General features: G+C 33.7%; 1 protein-coding gene across 6 annotated transcripts in view; it reads right to left on the bottom strand.

Annotated features, from left to right (window-relative positions):
• Positions 1–14,641: 14,641 nt before the first annotated feature.
• LOC141397780 (rho guanine nucleotide exchange factor 10-like protein) overlaps positions 14,642–21,184 on the bottom strand; it is a 316,226-nt gene continuing 309,683 nt past the window's right edge. For all 6 annotated transcript variants that reach the window (XM_073974502.1, XM_073974503.1, XM_073974500.1 and 3 more), the window contains 2 exons: positions 19,820–20,454; positions 14,642–19,746 (listed from right to left, as the gene is read on the bottom strand). In XM_073974502.1, coding sequence (XP_073830603.1) covers positions 17,452–19,746; positions 19,820–20,454 — 2,930 coding nt within the window. In that variant the 3' untranslated portion in view covers positions 14,642–17,451. The remainder of the gene's footprint in view (positions 19,747–19,819; positions 20,455–21,184) is intronic.

The following is a 21,184-nucleotide window of genomic DNA, read 5'->3' as shown; positions in this document are numbered from 1 at the left end:
TACAACTACAGAATTTTTTCAAAGATAGAAAAAGTGTGCGTCAATTTCTAAAATTTTTATATAAAATAAAAAAAAAATACAACCAAAAATTGGGAACATTTTTACGGTAACTGACGAGAAGAAAATTTCCTAATGAAGTGCAGTTGGAGTGCTTGTCGAAATCTCAACTGGTGATGGGAAGACAATATAAGAACCCCTTTAGCAGGTGAAGCAAAAACATTCAGTTTGGATTAAATGGAGATCGGAGGAAACCAACTCCGTTGCGATTGAATTTAATGAAGAAATTTCATAATAAGTATTAATGTAATATAATTCTTTTTATTGTTTTGGGAAAGTTTGCAATGGCTTGTATTTTTATTGCATCTTTGAACTGCATAAAAAGACATTCCGAAGAGAGCCTTTAAATTCAATCCAAAGCACTGCATCGAAACTCCTGCTGTGGATGCAAATTTGACTGCATCCTTTCTACCCTATAGGGTTAGTTCAAATGCAATTCCAAAGGAATAGTTAAAATTCAGTGCCGATGGGTTAGTTTAAATGCAGTGGTAATGGAGTGCATCTTTCAGTAGTCACGCTCTTGTAAAAATCATTAGTGACAAGTAAAAAAGTATCAGTCAGCTTTGCCCACAGAGATATACCCTCAGCCTGTGCAAATTAAAACACTTTTTTCACAAAAAACTTATGTATTTAGGGGGTTTCAAAATTTTGGTCGTGTGAACCGACAAAAATTTTGATTAAAGGAATGGACCGACATAGACCATGGGGGTGGTTTTTACACCCTTCGGGCTGTTTTCTCAAGAAGTATGGACTTGCCCCTGGAACAACTTTTACCATCGTAATTGAGGCAGCGAATGTAAGTTGCTTCAACAAAAATCAAAGTGATTCAATAGCAGGTCTTAAAGTGAACTTATCCAAAATTTTGTGTGGGAGGTACGGGATGGAGTGGACAAATATAATCCATATTCGAACCTGATCTATATCTGGTAGATATTATGAGAATGTGTAAAGTATGGACCAAATCGGTCACTCCCATCAAGAGTTATCGTGCGCACAATTTTTCCGAATATTTTTGAACTTTTGTGGGGTAGGTACCTGAAGGAGTGGACCGATATGGCTTATCTACTTAAAGTAAGTTTGGAAACAATGTTACGAAGGCCAAATTTTGGCCGGAATCGGCATTTCCGTTCGAGAATTATCTTGCGCTTCCACCCAAAACATGGTTTGTTTTTCAACTTTCAGGCTATTTTTTCAGGAAGTATGGACTTGCCCCTGAGGAAACTTGTACCTTCGGATAGGGGCAGTGAATACAATATGCTACAACAAAAACCAAGGCGATTCGAGAGCAGGTCCTAAACTGAACTTTTCCGAAATTTTGTGTGTGTGAGGTACTCGAAGGAGTTTACCGATTGAGTCCATATTGGAACCTCATCTAAGTCTGGTAGAAATTTCATAATGTACAAAGTATGGACCAAATCGGTTACACCCTTCAAGAGTTATCGTACGCACAAATTTTCCGAACATTTTCGAACTTTTGTGAGGGAGGTACCGGAATGAGTGGACCGATATAATCCATCTTTGAACTTGAACTAAGTTTAGACAATATATTACGAAAGCCAAATTTTGGACCGAATCCACAGATCCGTTCAAGAGTTATCTTGCGCTCCAACCACTACACACGGTGTCATAGGGTTTTTTGTAACTTTCAGGCGAATTTCTCAGGAAGTATGGACTTGCCCCTAATAAAACTTACAGCGTCGTATAGAGGACAGCGAATACAACTTCTGAAAACAAAAATCAAAGCGATTCGAGACCAGTAGTGGGATTCTGTAACTCATTTTTGCTGTTACCGACAAAAATCGGTAAAATTAAATCGCAAAATTATGACTAAAAGCATAAAGAAAAGTTGGCATCACTGTTTGTGTCGATAGAGGCTAGCGACTACTTTTTATTCATCGTTAACTTACCGAAAATTTTCGTTAATTATAGAAATTATAAGCATTTTAATTTTACCGACAATTATCGATAACAGCAAAAATGAGTTACAGAATTCCACTACAGGTCCTAAACTGAACTTTTCCGAAATTTTGTGTGGGAGATACCAGAAGGAGTGGACCGATTGAGTCCATATTGGAACCTCATCTAGTTTGGTAGGAATTACACGATGTGCAAAGTATGGACCAAATCGGTTATTCCCTAAAAGAGTTATCGTGCGCACAAATTTTGCGACAAAATTTTGCGAAGGAGTGGACCTATATGGCCCATCTACGAACTTAAATCGAATCTGGACAAAATATTTCGATACCCAAAATTTGAACCGAATCGATTGATCCGTTCGAGAGTTATCGTGCGCACCAGCCTGCCAGACAGACAGACGGACGGACATTGCTAGATCTACTCAAAATTGTCTGAAACGGATATCATACAAACATACTTGGGGTCTAAAACCATTATTTCGATGAGGCACATTTTTGGTCGTATCAAAGTGTAAATACCCTCTTTAGCCTAAAGGCTGAGGGTATAAAAATGCCTAATTTGATGCACTTCCAGATCACTTATACATATTATTTAACTGCATCCTTGGAGGCAAACATTTTGCTGGGTGTCTTCATTAGTCTATGGTAAAACTGGCAGCAATTTTTAAGAGCTTGAGAGATGAGAGAGGGCACAAATGCCTTTCTCTTCTATCACAGGCTACCAGACAAATTTCTGCAGGTAAAAAATGGTAGAACTGATTTTTCGACATTTGTTTGACGATTATTTCACAATGAATAAAAAAATGAACGAAAAGCAGAAGAGAAAGGCGAACGCTGACAAAACAAAATTAAAAACTGTGAAATAAAAGAAGAAAATTGAAGTTTATACCCTCAGGGTATATACACTTTCATACGGGCAAAATGGCCTCATCGAAATAATGGTTGTATACTCCAAGTATGCTTGGTCAACATATGTCTCAGACGATTTGGAGTTGATTTGGCCATGTCCGTCCGTCTGTCTGGCTGGAGCGCACGATAACTCTCGAACGGATCAACCAATTCGGTCCAAAATTTGTCTTTCGTAATATATTGTCCAAACTTAGTTTAAGTTCGAAGATGAGTTATATCGGTCCACTCCTTCCGGTACTTCCCCCACAAAAGTACGAAAATGTTCCGAAAATCTGTGCACACGATAACTCTTGAAGGAAGCAACCGATTTTTGGCATACTTTGCATATGGTGAAATGTCTACCAGACTTAAATGAGGTTCAATCGGTCCACTCTTTCGGGTACATCCTGCACAAAATTTCGGAAAAGTAATTTTAGGACCTGTTCACGAATCGCTTTGATTTTTGTTGTAGCAACTTGTATTCACTGACGCCCATATAACGGTATTATGTACTTTCATCAGAGGCAAGTCCATACTTTCTGAGAAAATAGCCTGAAAGGTACAAAAAGCCCTATGACACGGTGTGTAATGGCTGGAGCGCAAGATAACTCTCGAACGGATCTGCCGATTCGGTCCGCAATTTGGTATTCGTAATATTTTGTGCAAACTTAATTTAAGTTCGAAGATAAGCCATATCGGTCCACTCCTTCAGGTACCTCGCCCACAAAACTTCATAAATGTTCGGAAAAATTGTGCGCACGATAACTCCTGATGGGAGTGACAGATTTGGTCCATACTTTACACATCCTAAAATATCTACCAGATATAGATCAGGTTAGAATATGGACTATATTTGTCCACTCCTTCGGGTACGTCCGATACAATATTTTGGATAAATTCACTTTAAGATCTGCTCTCGCATCACTTTGATTTTTGTTGAAGCAACTCGCATTCGCTGACTCAATTGCGACAGTATTAATTTTTTTCGGGGGCAAGTCCATACTTCTTGAGAAAACAGCCTGAAAGTTGTAAAAAACCCCTATAACACCAAATGTAGTGGCTGGAGGGCTCGAACCGAATACTGCGTTGGTCCACACTTTGGATATTGTAATATTTCTTCGAATATTAGATGAAAATCGAAAGTGTTGCTTGTAGGTCCACTCCTTTCCCACAAAAGTTCGAAAATATTCGCTTAAATGGTACGCGCGTTTGGTCCAAGCTTTGGATCTCTAAATAAATGGGTCATATTTGTCCAATCCTTGTGGTACCACCCACACAAATGTTTAACATTTTTGTGTGGTTCGAGGATCCTTTGGACATTTTTACTGATGGTTTTCCTGGTGGCCCTGTTTACAGCGATATTATGTTTTTCGCAAGCTAGTGTGATAAAAAAGTCCTATCTATCGATATCCCCGCACATTTGGAGCTTTAATCCTATGCATACTTTTGTCGGTGCATACGCCCAAAATTTTGAAAATGCATAATTTTTTTGGGGAAAAAAAGTATTTCAATCCACACAGGCTGAGGGTATATCTCTGTCGGCAAAGCCGACTGATACTTTTTACTTGCTCTTTTTGACATTGCTACCAGATCTACCATTGTTTCATTCCTTTACTTTTCTGGTAAAGCTAGTCATGTGAGAGCCATTTTGATCAATTTTGACAGTTCCTCTTTTACCATTAAAAAGTAAAGGAACAAAGCTTATATTTAATTAGTCTACCATCCGCAAAAGATGGTGGTGTGGCATCTGGCGGAATAGGATAACAACATCTTCCGTTGTGTATATTTAAGCTCTGTTCCTTTACGTGCAAGAATCTTCAAGTTTTACATCTTTTTACCCGAAAAGCATTCCTTTACTTCAGACACCATACAATTTATATGTCCCTATTTACATTAGGCGAGTTTACTTGCGGCAATTGTCAGTTTGTAGGTGAGAGAGGGTGCTGAGAGGCAAAGGATTACCATATGCCTCACCTCTCTCTCCTACAAAATGAGAATTGCCGCAAGTAAACTCGCCCAATGTAAATTGGGACTATGGAACCAGATTATACTTTTGCCGGTTTTACCACTTTCAAAAGTAAAGAAACAGACCATTAGTTAGTCTATGTCTTTACTATCTTAAGCATGTTCATCCACCTATCGATGCCAACAGTAGATGGCGCTATCGACATAAATGTTGTGTGGTAGTGTTGCCACACTCACAAATTTTGTAATGCATGTTTCGAATTGTAAGTAGAAATTGTACATGTGTATGGATCCTGCTTTAATTTCTCCCAGAAATTAAACAATTTATTTTTAATTTTTATACATATTTTTATTTAGGTTTTTTTTTTTTGGATTGTTTTAATTTGTTTTTTTCTCATTTCATATTTGTTGATCTTGTTTGTATATAATTTTGTAATAATAATATAATATTCATTTTTATTTATTATGAATAATAATATTTTGTGTTTAATTATTAAATATATATTTTGTAATGTATATATTTGACAATTACACATACAAGTAAACATGTATAAATAAAAAGTTTTGTTTGTTATAATAATAATTATGATTATTTATTGTTTTAAGGTATATGTATAATAATATATTGATTTATTGTATTGGTATAACATTGTTGTTTATTTTTATTATTATGTTTTATTTTTGTTTTTGTTTTATTATGTGTATATTTGTTCAGTTATTTGTATGTGTTTTTTTATGTTTAAATTGTTTAATTAAATTAATAAGCCATTTATTGATTTTGTTTCATTGTTTCGTGTGCTATTTGAGTTTGTGTGTATGAGTTTATTGTTAATTTTTCCTATTTATTTGTATTGTATTTAATTTGTATTTATTTGTTGGTATACTTTGCGCATAATTTTATTATGAACCACAAAATTTGTATTCGTTTTTTGGTTTTTGCTTTTGTATAATAAACTTTTGTTTAATTTTTATTACGTAAAAAATGTTTGTTTTACAAAATACACAATTAGCAAAAATTTGTTTTCTTTTTTTGGAGGATAGGGAGGAGGGTTGGTTATTTAAATCAGTTTGTTTAGTTTGTTTTTCAACATAAATTTTAATGTATTTTAGAGTATTCTTATAAATATGCTTTTTATAATTCATTTTGAATTTTAAGGTTTCTTGGGTGAGGGTGATAAGGAAAAAATTAACAAAATAGAAAATAAAATAATATGGAAAATTTTAATACATTTACACAGGGCTACAGTTGAAAACGTCATTTGTAATATATGTTTACGTAGTATATTGTTCTGTTCCAGAAACTGAAAGAGACTACCTACCATTGTTGAAATTTTGAAAATGTTTACTTTTATAAATTTGTAATTTTTTAGTAATATATTATTTTAACAAAGCAATATAGGCAAAAATCTATAACTTTGCGTGTTGCGTTAAAAAAAAAAAAAAAAAAACAATATACATGTAGTTCAATTTGAAATTTTAGTTTTTGGCCATATACCCAAGGGTTCCGAAACAAAGACAATAGAATTTTAACTTATTGCGTGTTTGTTTCGGGTCTCTCATCAATGCTTTTTGCTGAAATCGGAATTATGAGACCAATTAGAAAATATCATACATGTATGATTTTTTTGATCTGTAGACTATGGCTAGTTCAGAAGTACTCTAGTTCAGTAGTGGAATTCTGTAACACATTTTTTGAGTTATCGACACAAATCGGTAACATTAAAACGCAAAATTATGAGTGAAAAGTATCAATAAAAGTTGACAGCACTGTTCCTATTGGTAGGATTTAGCAACAGCTTTATTTTGGTTGTTAAATTAACGAAAATTTTCGTTAATTAACGAAATTATTAGCATTTTAATTTTACCGATATTTGTCGGTAACTCGAAAAATGAGTTACAGAATTCCACTACCAATGAACGGAAACAAACAAAACGATTCGCGTACCAATCACACAAAGCCACAAACTTTTCAGCTTCTCTGTATCGTTTCATTCTCACAACCAAAACGAAAACACAAACTTTTCAATGTAAAAAGATGGAAACTGTACGATTGCTGTAATGTAACTTCGGCTATGCTTTGCCGAGTTGTTTCATTCACCACCGAAACGTCAAGTATTTTTGGGAAACGTTTGCCGTGCGTATTATCAATGGCACACTCAGACACACACATGTGATTGCTTAGGCGGCCATCAGACCATCTGCTTTTTCACATGTATGTTGTCACTTTGGGTATACTAATATACAGAACAGCTGATGTCATACATGTGAAAAAGCAGATGGTCTGATGACGGCCTTAACAACCCTATAAGTTAGCATCAGCATACCACAGTGAATTTTATCAACCACCAAACATTTTTGATTTATTCACATGTGTTTAGTACTATTCCCTTTTCTATCTGCTCTTGTGGAGTTGAGTACTTTTCGCTTTTCGTTTTGTTCGTACTCACGAATGTAAACAAAACTAAACAGCGAGCTCGGCCAACGTGGGTTATGTTTCGTTTTGTATTGTTCCTATGGAAAATACGAAACGAAACGATTGGAAATGTTATTTAAAGTATTTTTACGTACGCTGTCCACTACAGAAGTATTCTTTGGAGTAAAGATAGAACAACATATCCATCATAGTAAAGGTCTATACTTCTTATCCCTGCCAGAATCTTACATTCCTTGTCGTTGTAAGCCCCATTACAGCACTCTGGAGATTCTTAAATTGTACCAATATGGGTACATAACGTAGTTCTTCCTTTTCTAGTGTCAATAAACATAGATTTGAAAGATTTTGAAATTATTAACTAAAATTATTATTACGGTAACAACAACAGTCGTCCCCTAAGTCTGGCAACCCATGAACCATAAACTCTCAAGCTAGCCTTGATTGCAGAAAGGCTCTACACGATATACACATTATCGTGAAAGTTTTCTGGGTTCCAGGTCATAGTCTTAAACGAATTAGCAGATGAACTAGCTCAAGGGGGGGCTCTAAGTCTTTCGATCTTCCAAATCATGAATCTGAGGGTTAGATGTCTAATGTCAAAATGGGATGACACTGGCGTTGATTTCTGTAGACATATTTTTCCTAATTAAATTTGCCAAGGATCTATCATAACTAATACAAAATTTACTTTTCTCCATCTACTTTCAGCACAAAGCATCGATCAACATTTCGGAACCTGTTTGTTTTTCTTCATCTGCAATCGTCTTCAAACCTCTGCCGGATGAACACAATAAAACAGAGGTCTCAGATTGATGCAGGGCTTCGGAGTCGGAGTCTAGCAAATTTTGCTGGAGTCGGAGTCTGGAGTCGTGAAAAAAAGCTCGACTCCGACTCCGGGCAAAATGTTTTTTCTACATTTATCAAAAGTGTTTTTATTTTTTTTTATCATAGAGAGATTAACTTTATTAACATTTTGATAAATCGTTTATTCATTTTATAGGAAATCTATGAGTAAACTTGTAAGCAAAGAATTTATTATATTTAGTAATGTTCCATGACAATAGAATTATAATTGCATCTTTCAATATGAATCGATTTCTTAATATACCATCACATTTATGACAAAACTTATATACACTCTGGAATACTAGTTTTAGATCTCACATATTTATACTTCACAATATAATGTGGAAAAAGTATTATAAGTTTATTTTGTCCACAATTAAGGGGTTATGGTCACTTATTGTCCACGAAAAATGACATTTTTCATGAATTTTTACAAGTAATCTACCAATTTTTTCCAAAAGATATTGTTTTCATCTGATTTATAATACCTTGAGCTACTTTCAGAATTTTTTTTTTTTGTTGAAAAATATTGCACAGTTTTCTGACAAATGGCCACCTACGAAACACTGTTTTTACTAAAGCAGTTTGGGGTGACCACTGAAGCTCGAAAACGAATAAACCGATCAGCATATGTTTTTGTGGGATCATTAAGAACATAATAATCGTGTATTTAAGCGAAACGAATTAAAAAATATGCATTTAAAAAAAGGGAACTGTAGAAGTCAAAATTTCGCTTTCGTAAAATCTGTAAGTAACAAATTACTGTTGGCATACCCATCTTCATATTTCGACAAAATAAAACGAAATGATATGTGACCCGTCCCACAGAGGGGAAATTTGTGTTAAAAGTTGATCGAAAGTCCTAGAAAACTCATTTATAATTCGATTAATATAATATTTTGCACAAAGCATATCTTCTGCACAAGGATTAATCCTATAGAAAATAATGAAAATCGGTCCAGATTTGGATGCAGCTTCCATATATATTCGCATCTGATATGAGATAAAAATGCACCAAAATCACTGAAATTTGACACATGCAACCTGAACTAGCCTTGAAAAACATTGAGCCAATTTTCAAACAAATCAGTACAGATGTATATATAGTTCCATATACATATACATATTTCATTCAAAATTTTATTTTTTGAAATTTACTTAAATTAAATTTTTCTCAATTCACATGAGAAAAGCCGTGAATGTTTCTGAATAATGCAAACATATTTGATAGGTGTTGGTTTAGTCTGATAAATTAGAGCCCCGGTTATAACGCGGAGCAAAATTTAGTGTGAGTAAACCTTTCAATTCCATATAAAAATATTTCATATTTTAGTTGAGAAAAATTAGATTTTTTCGGAATGGCGCAAATATGCGCAATTTTTTATGATTGAATCTGATATTTGAGGCTCAATCGCATAAAACATTAGAAGAAACTATGGTCGGGAAACGACGGGAAAATAGACTTTTTCACTATTGAAATTGTAGTAATCTTAAAAATGATCATAAACAATTTTCATAAAGAGGATATGTATTGCCATTATTAAAGAGCAAAGATGTAAAATAAATCTGACAATTTTAAATGCTAATCTTGTTCGGAGACTGTACAAAAACAATAAATCTTGAAAAATATAAGTTTTTGCGAAAATAATGTAATTTTAATGTTCACCTAATTTCTTAGTTTTCGAAAATTTACTTTTTGTTTTCAGTAAGGCTGAGTTCAATCGACTGCTGCATTGGATCTGTTAATCTTACAAAGTCGAGGATGGTTATAGCAAATGTAGAAAAGAGTCTGGTTGCCGTTTATCAAAATTTTTTCATAAAAAAAACGATTTTCATATTTTGAATTTCGAGCAACTTTATGCCTATGTTTACCCTCTGTGCGTCCGTACAAAAAAAAATTTATCAAACTCGTGAGTTCTACTTGTTTTTGTTTTAAATTGATAATCTGAGGGTATACTCGTACATATATTTCGGCAAAATCTACTGAAACTTTCTAAATTCTTTCTGTTGTTGTTGTTCTTTTTGATATAAGATACAGCAGATTCAATACGGAACATCAATTTTACATCGCATTGCATTACAAATTGTCTTAGAGAAAAGAACAGATAAGCATATAGGGTCCTAGTATAGGAAAAGTTGAAAAATTTAGCAAATTTTATTAATTTTTAGTGGTATAGGAAATTACTCTAGGAGTCGACTCCGGAGTCGGAGTCGTGACAAAAAACTGGCCTGGAGTCGGAGTCGAAGGAAAAATGGCTCGACTCCGAAACCCTGGATTGATGCAGTCTACTTTCAGCACGAAGTATCGACCAAGAACACTGCAATATTCCGGACCCTTATTGTTTTTCTTCCTCTTGAAACCAACAAGCAATATCCATCCATAGCAACTGCCTGATCATCATCTAAAAACCAATCCAGAATGAAAACAATGGAACAGAGGTCTTCGAGTGAACATGTCACTATTCTATTAGATGGCTGCGCATCCATAAAACTAAACTAAGCTTTAAAATAAAAAATAACAAAGAACTTTTGTCAAATTTTTTACCAACTGAACGTGATTATAATTGAAAAAAGTAAAATTATTATTTTTTATTAAATTGTACCATTTTTATTACCAAGCTATTTTGTTATTGCTATGTAAAATTTTGTATTTTTTATGAATTTGAACTGTATTCCTTAGATCAAGAAAAAATGTATTATACATGTATGTGAAAACATTAAATTTGTACAAATTGTTATTGGATGTTGTTCGTTTACCCTACAGAACAAAGCAAAAGTCCTTACTCCATTACAAGAAGTACTGGACTGTACAAATTTGTATAAATTGTTGAGTAAACGGACACACCGATTGTATCTATAAAGTCTCCTCTATTTGTCTACAACAACAAACCCATTCTGATAACATTTGTATAATTTCTTTTCTATTATCAACGAATACCTTTGACCGGCCCTACTATGTTATTTCAATCACGAATATCAGGAAAAATGTCTAAAATCGTCTTTTCCATTTCAAAAAAAAAAAAAAAATAAATAAATAAATAAAATAAAAAAATAATAGTAATAATAAAACATGTTGATACTACATCAATGATTTTTGGTACATATGTAGATTAAGAAAAAATCATCATTCCAAATCATTACCAACTTTGATCAGTGCGCGCAAAAGATATGATCGTTTTAATTATGATAATTAGAAAAAATTATAAAAAATAATAAATACACGTTATTTTCAAAACCATTTGTTGCAGATTTTCAAAATTTGAGAGGTATCATATCAGCCGATATAGTGGATGGATTTAGAAACGCCGTGGCTTATTAAATTCAGAACGTAAAAAAAACTAAATTTACGCGACAATCAAATGACGTTTTTAAATTTTAAAAATTCGAGTTTGGACGCTACACGCTCATGTTATACTTTCAGATTTTAATATTAGCTATATAAAGGACCCATGGAAACTTTGAGGCCCCAGTGGCACGTGTTAACATATTCCGATTGAGCTCAAACTTTGGCAATCTTAATTTTTAACAAAACTAAACATTTTAGGAGTGTACCGCCAAAAAATCCGACATCGATTTTTTAAAACCACTCTTATAATATACATGTTTGAAGAATTTAGAATTACCCATGTAACCTCTTATAAAAATCTCAAAAAAAGTTATAATTGGAGAAATCTCAAAAATAAGAAATTGCTTTCATAATTTTCACGATTTGCACTTAAAAAAATATTCGGTGATTTCATCTGGGTTCCACTGTAAAAGAAGTGGTAATTTTATACAGTGGAAGTGGTAATTTTGGTTTTGCTCTCAGCTATGATGTGATTCAATAGATGCCGCTATTTACACACATTTGCAAATGTTGCCAACTATTATAATGTTGACAATATCCCATTAATAAAGCATGGCATACTTTTAGGTGCAAACGAAATTTTTTTAAATTTCACATGAAATGTGTTGATAACACTGACAAAAACATGAAAATACAGACATCTATTGAATCACATGATCGCTGAGGGCAAAATCAAAATTACCAGCGAGGTTCCACTGTACAAAATGACCAATTCTGTTACAGTGGAACCCAGATATGACGTTCATTATTTTTAACGCGCAAATTGTGTAAAAATCAGAAAATACAATTCCTTATTTTCGAAATTTCTCCAATGATATATGAATATATATAATAAACAAAATGAGATAATGCACCGTCGATAAAAATGGCGGCAGCGCTTGCATATCGTCGGTGTCATGTTTAAGTGTTCAATACGTCATTTTTAACATTTTGAGATAAAGAAACCTTACTATGTTTTGAACCATGCTCTTTTAGAAAATTTGCCTTTTTGTTCTATATCCATGTCGTATGGAACAAAAACGAATTGTTCCGCACCAAAAATGATGGCGTTTGGAACAAAAAATTGGCCAATTTTGTAAAGTTACACATAACGTGGCGTATGGAATAAATTGTTTTAAAGGACTAGGTTTAAAAACTGAAGAATACTAATTTTTAAATCTAAATATTTTTGAATATTGCACTGTTTTATGAAACTAAATTTATATGAAACTAAATTTATGTTCGCTTACTTTTACCGCTCCTTTCTAACACAAAGCATGTAAGTTAATTAAATTTCAGAAAATTAATTAAAATACAATTCCACAGCCACAAAAGAACGATTGCTTGACTTTGTTATTGTTTGGATTTTTCGAACGGATTTAGTGCCTTGTTATGTTATTGTTTGGATTTTTCGAACGGATTTATTGCCTTGTTATGTTAACATTATCACTTAATGTGAAACTTATAGTTTAAACCTTTAAATTAATAGGTTTTAATCGGCTTTAATGGTTTAAGTACAGTCGTGCAGACCAAAAAAGCATTTCCTGATTATTTCCAAGAAAACTACGAATCTTTTTAAGACATCCCCTTAAATAAATGTAAAGGAAACATATAAAAGTGGTATCTTATGTATTTCTTTCTTATACAACTGTTTTATTTATCCTTCTGAATTTCCGGCTCCTAGTAGCACATCACGTAAGTGAGATGGAACACAATTGACAAAAAGTTGGTTTGGTAAAATGTGACATAACGTGTTCCATGTGAAGCAAACTGCCAAAAACACGAACAAAAGAACCCATGGAACAAATCAGCAACTTTTTGCCATTGTAAAAATTGGCCATAACATCTAGACTATAACAGATATCTGACTAAACTCAACTTCTGATATATTCATTGAGTTTAGTTAATTAGAATTGTGCTCTTAAAGTATTGGATTTTTGCACCACTTTTAGGCTGTATAGACAAACATTAACTTGAGCTTTTCTCGAGTCAGGCAAATGGCGTATGGAGCACTTAAGCATGGCACCGACGATATGTGTAAGTCTTTTATTCATTTAATACTAATATCAATTCTAATCATTTCTGGTGGATTTGGGTTATATTAGTTGCATTCCAGTACATGCAAAATAGTACTACCTAGTAAAGTTTTTCCACTTTTGTACTAGAAACCCGTTCCGTACTCCAAAAAGTAGCAAAACTTTCACTTCTCTCTAAACACAAAATTGCAATGAATGATGCTCTCGTTTCTTCTTTTTCCTTCTACACAACTTGTTTTCTGGCATATGATTTTGTGATAAGTTTATTTGTCTGTACTTTTAAAACACATTTTTGATGGCATGGCAATTTTGGACAGTTCATTCTTTTGGTTAGTTTTACCAAATAAATAGTTCTTCAACAAAGCTATTAATGAATAAAAATTTGCTCTATCTCAATTCGATGTATCAACTGTTAGTCAAAGAAGCCTACAGGCATCAAACCTATTAGATTTTGCAACAAATTTTGGAAAGAAAAGTGGAAAAGAGGCGTATTTAATGTCAACATAACCTAAAACGCTATTTAGGCCCCAAATATCGGAATACCTTATTTTAAGAGAGCCATAAAGTAAATTGAAAGTTATTTCCATAATCTTATGTCGCTTTCCTTGGGTAACTTTAGAATATTTAATGGCATCAAAATTCCCCAATAAATTAGTAAAAGCCATTTAGATTTTATATGAAACATAATCATATATGAGTTTAATAATGCAATTTATAAATAAATGTTTGAAAAAGATTCACATGAATTTTTTCAGTTTTTGTTATTTTTGTTTTGTAGCCCTGTGATTTTGTTGTCACAAATAACATAAATATACACACATTGCTAATACACAGATATACATAATAATTTCTATTAAGCAGGTGACACCACACTTAAGTTCGGAGTTCATTATAGCATTTTGAAACCATAGCAAAATTGAGTTATTTTTCTTTTTGTTTTGTAACAATAAAGCTTTACAAAAATGAAGCTATTATTACAAAAGATTTCATATAAGTTGTTTTATGTTTGGTTTTAAGAATTTTCATTAAATATTGTTGTTGTGGCTTCTTTGCATTTGTAGAAAAAAGAGATATGCTTTGATTTAACTAACTGCTATGCTACACATTTTTTGTATCATTCGTACTAATCCTTGATCCTAGTGTTTAGATACTTCTTTACTATGCTACAAGTTGTTTTATTTGTTTGTTTGTTGCTATTATTGTTTGTTTATTTGTTCATTCGTCGTCGTTTTTAGATAATTACACAGGTTTTATTTGTATTTCGTTTTTATTTGTTTTTAAATATATTTCGTTTTTTGTTTGTTTGCAAATGAAAGAAAAACATTTATTTTATACCTTTATAAATATTTATATATATATATAAAAAATTAATAATTCAGGTTCTTATTTTTCTTAGTTATACTTAAGATTTGTGTGTATGTGTGTGTATTTTTAATTAATAAGAAAAAATGAATCAATCTATCAGTAATAATAATAAAAAACTTTAAATATAAATTGTAAGGAAATTGAATGTAATCAAAAATATAAATTGTTCATTAAAGCCATAAAAACAATGAAAAAAGAAAAATAAATTGGAACTTAAAAAGTGATAAGCATATAACATTAACAAAAACTAAAATATACAAAAAATTGTTTATTTTTTCAAAAGGCTTAAAATTAAATTTTTAATTTAAATTTCTATTTATATATAAAAAATATATGAGAAAAGCTTAGCTTTTATTTCTTTAATTTACTATTTTTACAATTTTTCTTTAGATAAAGTGTTCGTGTTGGGGGGTGGTTTAATTTAAATTTAATTTAAATTTTGAAAAAAATACAAAAAAAAATTACATTTAAAGTTTAATAATGGAAAATATTTAAGAAAAATTTACAAAGTAAAAAATGAAAAATAAATTAAACAAGTAAAATTAAAAATTAGATCTTTTGTTTCTTAAAAGAAAAACATTTAATAACAAGAAAATACTTTTCCTTTTTTCTATTAAAAAACCAAAGATCCTTAAAGAAAATTAAAAAAAAAAAAAAACTTAAATACAATTGAAATTGAAATATTTTAAAACAAAATGATAAAAATAAATATTAAACATGTACAAGGTGTGGTTCAAAATGTATGAGTGAAAATAAAACAAATAAAATATATTATAGGCAAGTCATAAATAATCGTTTCAAGGAAGAAGAAATATGAAAAACATATTCGGCTTCTCTAAACAATTTAAATCAAATAATATATAAAGTTTTTAAAAAAACGTCTTCCACATGATTTAATAACAGTTGGACACAAAAATCTGCTTGGAGAAGCAGCTTCATTCTGTATCTGACTTATCTCCAAAAGTGCAACACTTTTCTGTAAATTGCAACTTATTGGGGCGACTTCATCAGGGTTTATGAGCGCAATTTATTTTTACAACCTTTCCATGTATTTCATTTGATTTTATTTAATATCTTTTGAAACACCCTGTACACATATAAATGGCGATTAGTCTCAGGAGAAAAAAATGTCTATAAAAATACTTAAATAGTTTACTTTTAATACAATTAATTTTAATGGTAGAAATAAAATACAAATTTAAATTTTTTATACAAAAGAAAATTTACAAATATTTAGATTTTTTCGTTTGGTTCTTAAAAAATGTTATATATTTTTTAAATAGTTTTTTTGTAGAGTTTTTCTTTAAGACGTATTATGAATGATAAGACTGCCTAGGGTTACAGAATTAGAAACATATTCGTTAATGGTGCCTCATATAGTATGTACATAGTTATAAATCCCATAAGCGAACATTGTTAAGGGAATTTAAACTTGATATCGCATATTTTGAAAAAATACTGTCATGTGCAAATGAAGTTTTTTTTCTCGATAACAAAATTCCCTAACCACAAAGGTGAAAGGTGAAAAAATTGTAATCACTGCGATTAGCTGTGATGTTGTTTTCTGAATTAATTCATATTTATTTATTTAAGAATTATTTCAGTGTAAAATATTTGAGTATTCAAAGAAAATTTAACAAAGTGAACATTTTAATGTGTTCTTTTATGCCGAATTTTGAGCCAACATCAAGGAAGTACATACCTTTATTAAATATATTCAATATGCAGTTTTTCAAAGCATGCTTCTAGGCTTTTATCAATCACTAAATTACTACCATAATTAACTACCATTTCTTTAAAATTCCTGCTTAATTTAAAATTGTTAATTTCTATAGAAATAAAAATTCACATACCTTCCTGTTTTGTAACCCATAAGGCATCCATCATTTCTTTTCCTCGAAAATCTAAAAAAATCCCAAAAACATCAAATTTTTCGTTCGTGTAAAAAAAAAACATCTTTTTTAACTCAAACTCGAATTTTCCTAATAATAAAAACCTAAACGAAAAACCAAATTCTATTCAAATTCCTCTTTAAGAGTCCTGCTCGTACCTAAGCTATTAACAATACCAACAATAAAGAATTATAGTAAAAAAAAAATAAACCACAATTTTTAGTATGGATTCGGGGGTGATGGGTGATGTTTTCAAAACATTCCAATTTCTAATTTAACCACAATTATATAAATACTTTTAATCTTACACAGAAATTATAAAGAAACAAACAAGTGACCTGCTTTAAAAACCTCCATTCATTCAATTCCACTACACACTTCTCTCACAGCTTTAAAATTCCTTTAAACTACCACCACGTCTCAATTTGGCTAATCGGCGAAAACTTCCACCCATTGTTGGGGTGCCTGGTGCTACCATGCCTAAATTTGGTGATCCCGTCAATGAAGAACAGCATGTAGAACGATCTCGGATGACAAAAGAACCACGAAATCTAACACGACTGCGGCTACGCTCCGGTGTAGTTTGTAAAGACATAGGCGGTTGTAAAAATAACGAAGACGATGTTGTGGGGCCACCACCACCACCGGCGTATGCTGCTGTTGTTGGCCCACCACTGGATATTGAATATGGAGGTGTGGCCTTGTTGTGCCACACATACTCCGGAGATTATAATTTTTTCTCCCAAATAACAATGTGAGCATCATTCGAATTGGCAATGAGAGGCGATGAGGCTCCTGAACTGAGAGAGCCGGATGATGATGAGGATTTATGACCAGGAGAAGTGGTTTGGTTATACCAAACATGACGCCAATAGCCTCGACCACCAGTCAATGTGATGATGGTACGGGGACCATCGGCTTGTTGCTGCTGTTGTTGTTTTGCATTTTGTTTTTGTTTACGTTTCAAGGTTGCTGTGGCTGCAGGTGGTGGTGTTGTACTGGTATTCGGGGCTGCAGCTCCGGATGATGTTGCACCCTGTTGTTGTTTTTGTTGTTGCATATATTTGAAACCATCATCTGATTTGGGGGTACTATGGGTATAATGCAAATCGGTCATTAGTCCATTTTCCGAAATATTACCCAAATCACTGCCATTGCCTGAAGTTTTATGACTTGCACTGGAACTGTTGCGTGACACAGAGCGGCCACCAAAGAAACGTATACCCATACTCTCCTCACTACCCGAGGAGGTGTACAAACTTGATGACTTAGAGTCCACTGACCAATTGGACAAATCCAAAGATCTGGGCCTGGAGGCTTTCATACGCAAACGTCTATCTAAAGTGGTTACACGTCCAGGTATGGCAGCTAATTCGGGATCAGAACGGCGCATACCTTCATACATCATGTCCATGAGGTTGCCTTGGGTACCTTCTTCCGCATCATAGTCTTCCTTGACAAATATCAATTTGCCATACAGGCCATAGACATCACAATATCCGTGCTCAGTATGTGAAAGAGTACTGTTATTTGAATTCATGCCAGACTGGAAATAGGCTCCAGCTGAACCCAAACCTCTGGGTAAAGTTTTAGAGATGCGTGCCGACTCAGAAGACAAATCACGGAAACGTTTACGATGGAAAGCTGGGGAGTTTGCCAAAGAGGCACGTATTTTAGCCGAAAAACTTTGATCCAGAGAATTTTGTTTATCCAACTTGGAACAGCGTGGAGAAGAGGTTGTTGAATCTACTCCACCTCCTGCTTCAACACTTAGTTCTCTTAACATTGAGGCTGATGGTGAGGCAGAGCCTGAACCATTCTCATCTTTGGGTAAGTCACGTCTTAAAATCACCGAAGATTCATCCAATTCAGCTTCGGTGAGTTTTTTGGGATCAGCATCTATGGCAGGTAACTGTAAATCATCACCCATGCTGGGTACGGGGGGCGTTGTATCTGGTGTTGGCATATTCAAAGCCAAGGGCATTGTTTGTGATGTTTGTGCTGTTGCTGCGGTTGGTTTATAACTGGGATAGACTTTTGGTACCAATGGCAAAAGGAAGGTTATGGGTCCAAAGTGGGCATGACAAGACATACTTATGCCACCACTGATTATGGGGACACCTTCCAAACGGGGTAGTGGTATGGTCACAGCTATACCCACATTAGTACCTACCCACAAGAGGCCCTTGCAAGCCATTAAGGCTGTCACATAAATGGCACTGTTGTTAACGGCATGTTCCTTTTTGCCATCGCTGCGCAATACACTGGAGGCAATATTGATATCCTGTAAATGCTTGAAGGTTTCGGTGTGATACAGACACAGCATGGTGGAATTTTTCAATGATATCCACAATCCAATACCAGAATGGGCCATTAGATTCACCTGCTGATTGGAGCCGTGGTGGACTTCAAAACTCCGCTGAATCTCTCCATTTAGGGCATTCAAAACATATACCCGATTGGCACACGCAGCATAAATATTCATGTTGATGGGTAAAATGCTGGGCACTGGTAAACCGGAATCACCCATCACCACCACCTGAGGATCTTTTAACATCCAAACACCATCATAGGCTCGACGAAATATGAGCACTGTGGCATTCGACAGAGCCACATAGACTGTATCGAAGTGATAGAGTATCTTCATGACCACTCCCTGAACATTACAACAATGCAACTGTTCTTCCTGCTCAGGATTTTTAGCCGTATAAATAAGCAGCTTTTTGGTATCTGTACCCATCCAAATAAGGTCTCCCAATAGGCTATTGACATCCTCGCGTGTCTTGCAGTTTTCCAAACCCTTAACAAATTCCATTGCTGTTACCTGGGTTTCGGCCAATTCGAATGTGCTGACATCCCGCAAATTACCAGCCTGCTGATGATGCTGCGAGAAAACGGTAATTTGTGATGAAGTGGTATTTGTGGTGCAGATCCAGAGATAATTTTGTTGTTTGTGGCGTCGCCGGGCATTACCACTGAGTTTCGGGTCATTGGCGATGCTGTAATAACATCCACAGCGAACCTGTAAGGGAAATAGTTTAAACAAACAAATTAGAAACGAATTATATTGAAGAATATTTTCAGCCTCAACTTACCTCCGTTTGATGCTGTGACTTGTGTATTGGCATCGCTTTGACAAACAATGGCATTTTATTCGATTGCCGTTGCACCAATTGCATTTGCTGTTGCTCATAGGCTGGCGTACTGGTGGCACATGGTTCGGCCGGTGTTGTCTCCCATGCCGGCGAGTTGTTCACATCCAATGCCAATTGGGCCAAACGCAATTCCGTTATCCATTCCTTCTTCACACTGGGATTTGCCGTTTGGAATGTAAATGTCTCTTCTTTGCCGTTTTTGGAACGTGCCACCAATTGTAGGCAACACGAATCAACCCATGCCATCTCTTCATTTTTGCGCTGTATTGAACTTTGTATTGAATTCATGAGATTACGGGTTAAATTGGTATTGAGCTCTTTATAGGTACCCTTTAGAGTACCAACCAAATCGTTGATACGCGATACAACCTCATAATCGTACATTAGAGTAGACATCTCGTTGCACAGGTTGTCAGCACCGTTGGTTAGTAAAGCAGCGGGTGAACTGTCAAAGGCGGGATTTTGATAACCCGCCATTGTGGCGGATGGTGATGATGTTGTGGCGGGTAGGGTATTGGTTTGGTAATTGTTGCATGAACTGCTGTTGGATTTAAGACTTCCACCACGATTGAGACCTAGAAGGGTGAGAAAAAAAAAAACAATAAAGGTTACGTTAAGAAGTTTTTGGAAGTTTTTGGAAATTTTATAGGAAAATAGTCGTTCGATTTTAATATATTCTGGAATTTAACGGTTTAAGCTAAATATAAACTGAGGGTACAATGTGTAATCGATTTTCGTGTGCTTTCGGGTGTCCCTTAATTTTTAAAACGTTGAATGGTCATTCAATCTTGTAATCGTAGCTTGTGAAAGTTATTAAAATATTGATAACTCAATTGGAATCAGGTTTCAGAATAGTTAAAATCGCTCAAACTCAGTATAAGGCTCTTCTTTTTTAATATAATTTATCAATCGCCTATCATAAGACTATGATCCGCATATTCTTTTGGACAGAAGTAGCTGTCATAAATTCATCTAGATAATTGCCTACCCAACATGAAAATGTGTCGGATGAGGTGGCAAAATCTCTAATACGGGATTATTGTGGTTCAAAAAATCAATCCCGACTTTGGTTCGAATATTCAGTAGATCACAATTGAATATAATTCATGGACCAGTACCAAATAATGTGGATTTTTTAAAAATATTTTTCATGGACCAAGACCCAAATAATCGTGGATATTTTAAAGAATATTTTTCATGGATCTAAACCCAAATAATCATGGATTTTTTAAAGAATATTTTTCTTGGACCAAAACCCAAATAATCGTGGATATTTTAAAGAATAATTTTCATGGACCAAAACCC

The sequence above is a fragment of the Musca autumnalis genome, unplaced genomic scaffold (assembly GCF_047663935.1).
Source record: "Musca autumnalis isolate F117 unplaced genomic scaffold, ASM4766393v1 scaffold_3, whole genome shotgun sequence".
NCBI lineage: Eukaryota > Metazoa > Arthropoda > Insecta > Diptera > Muscidae > Musca > Musca autumnalis.
The sequence above is the reverse complement of the archived record's forward strand: the minus strand, read 5'-3'. Positions and strand labels throughout refer to the sequence as shown.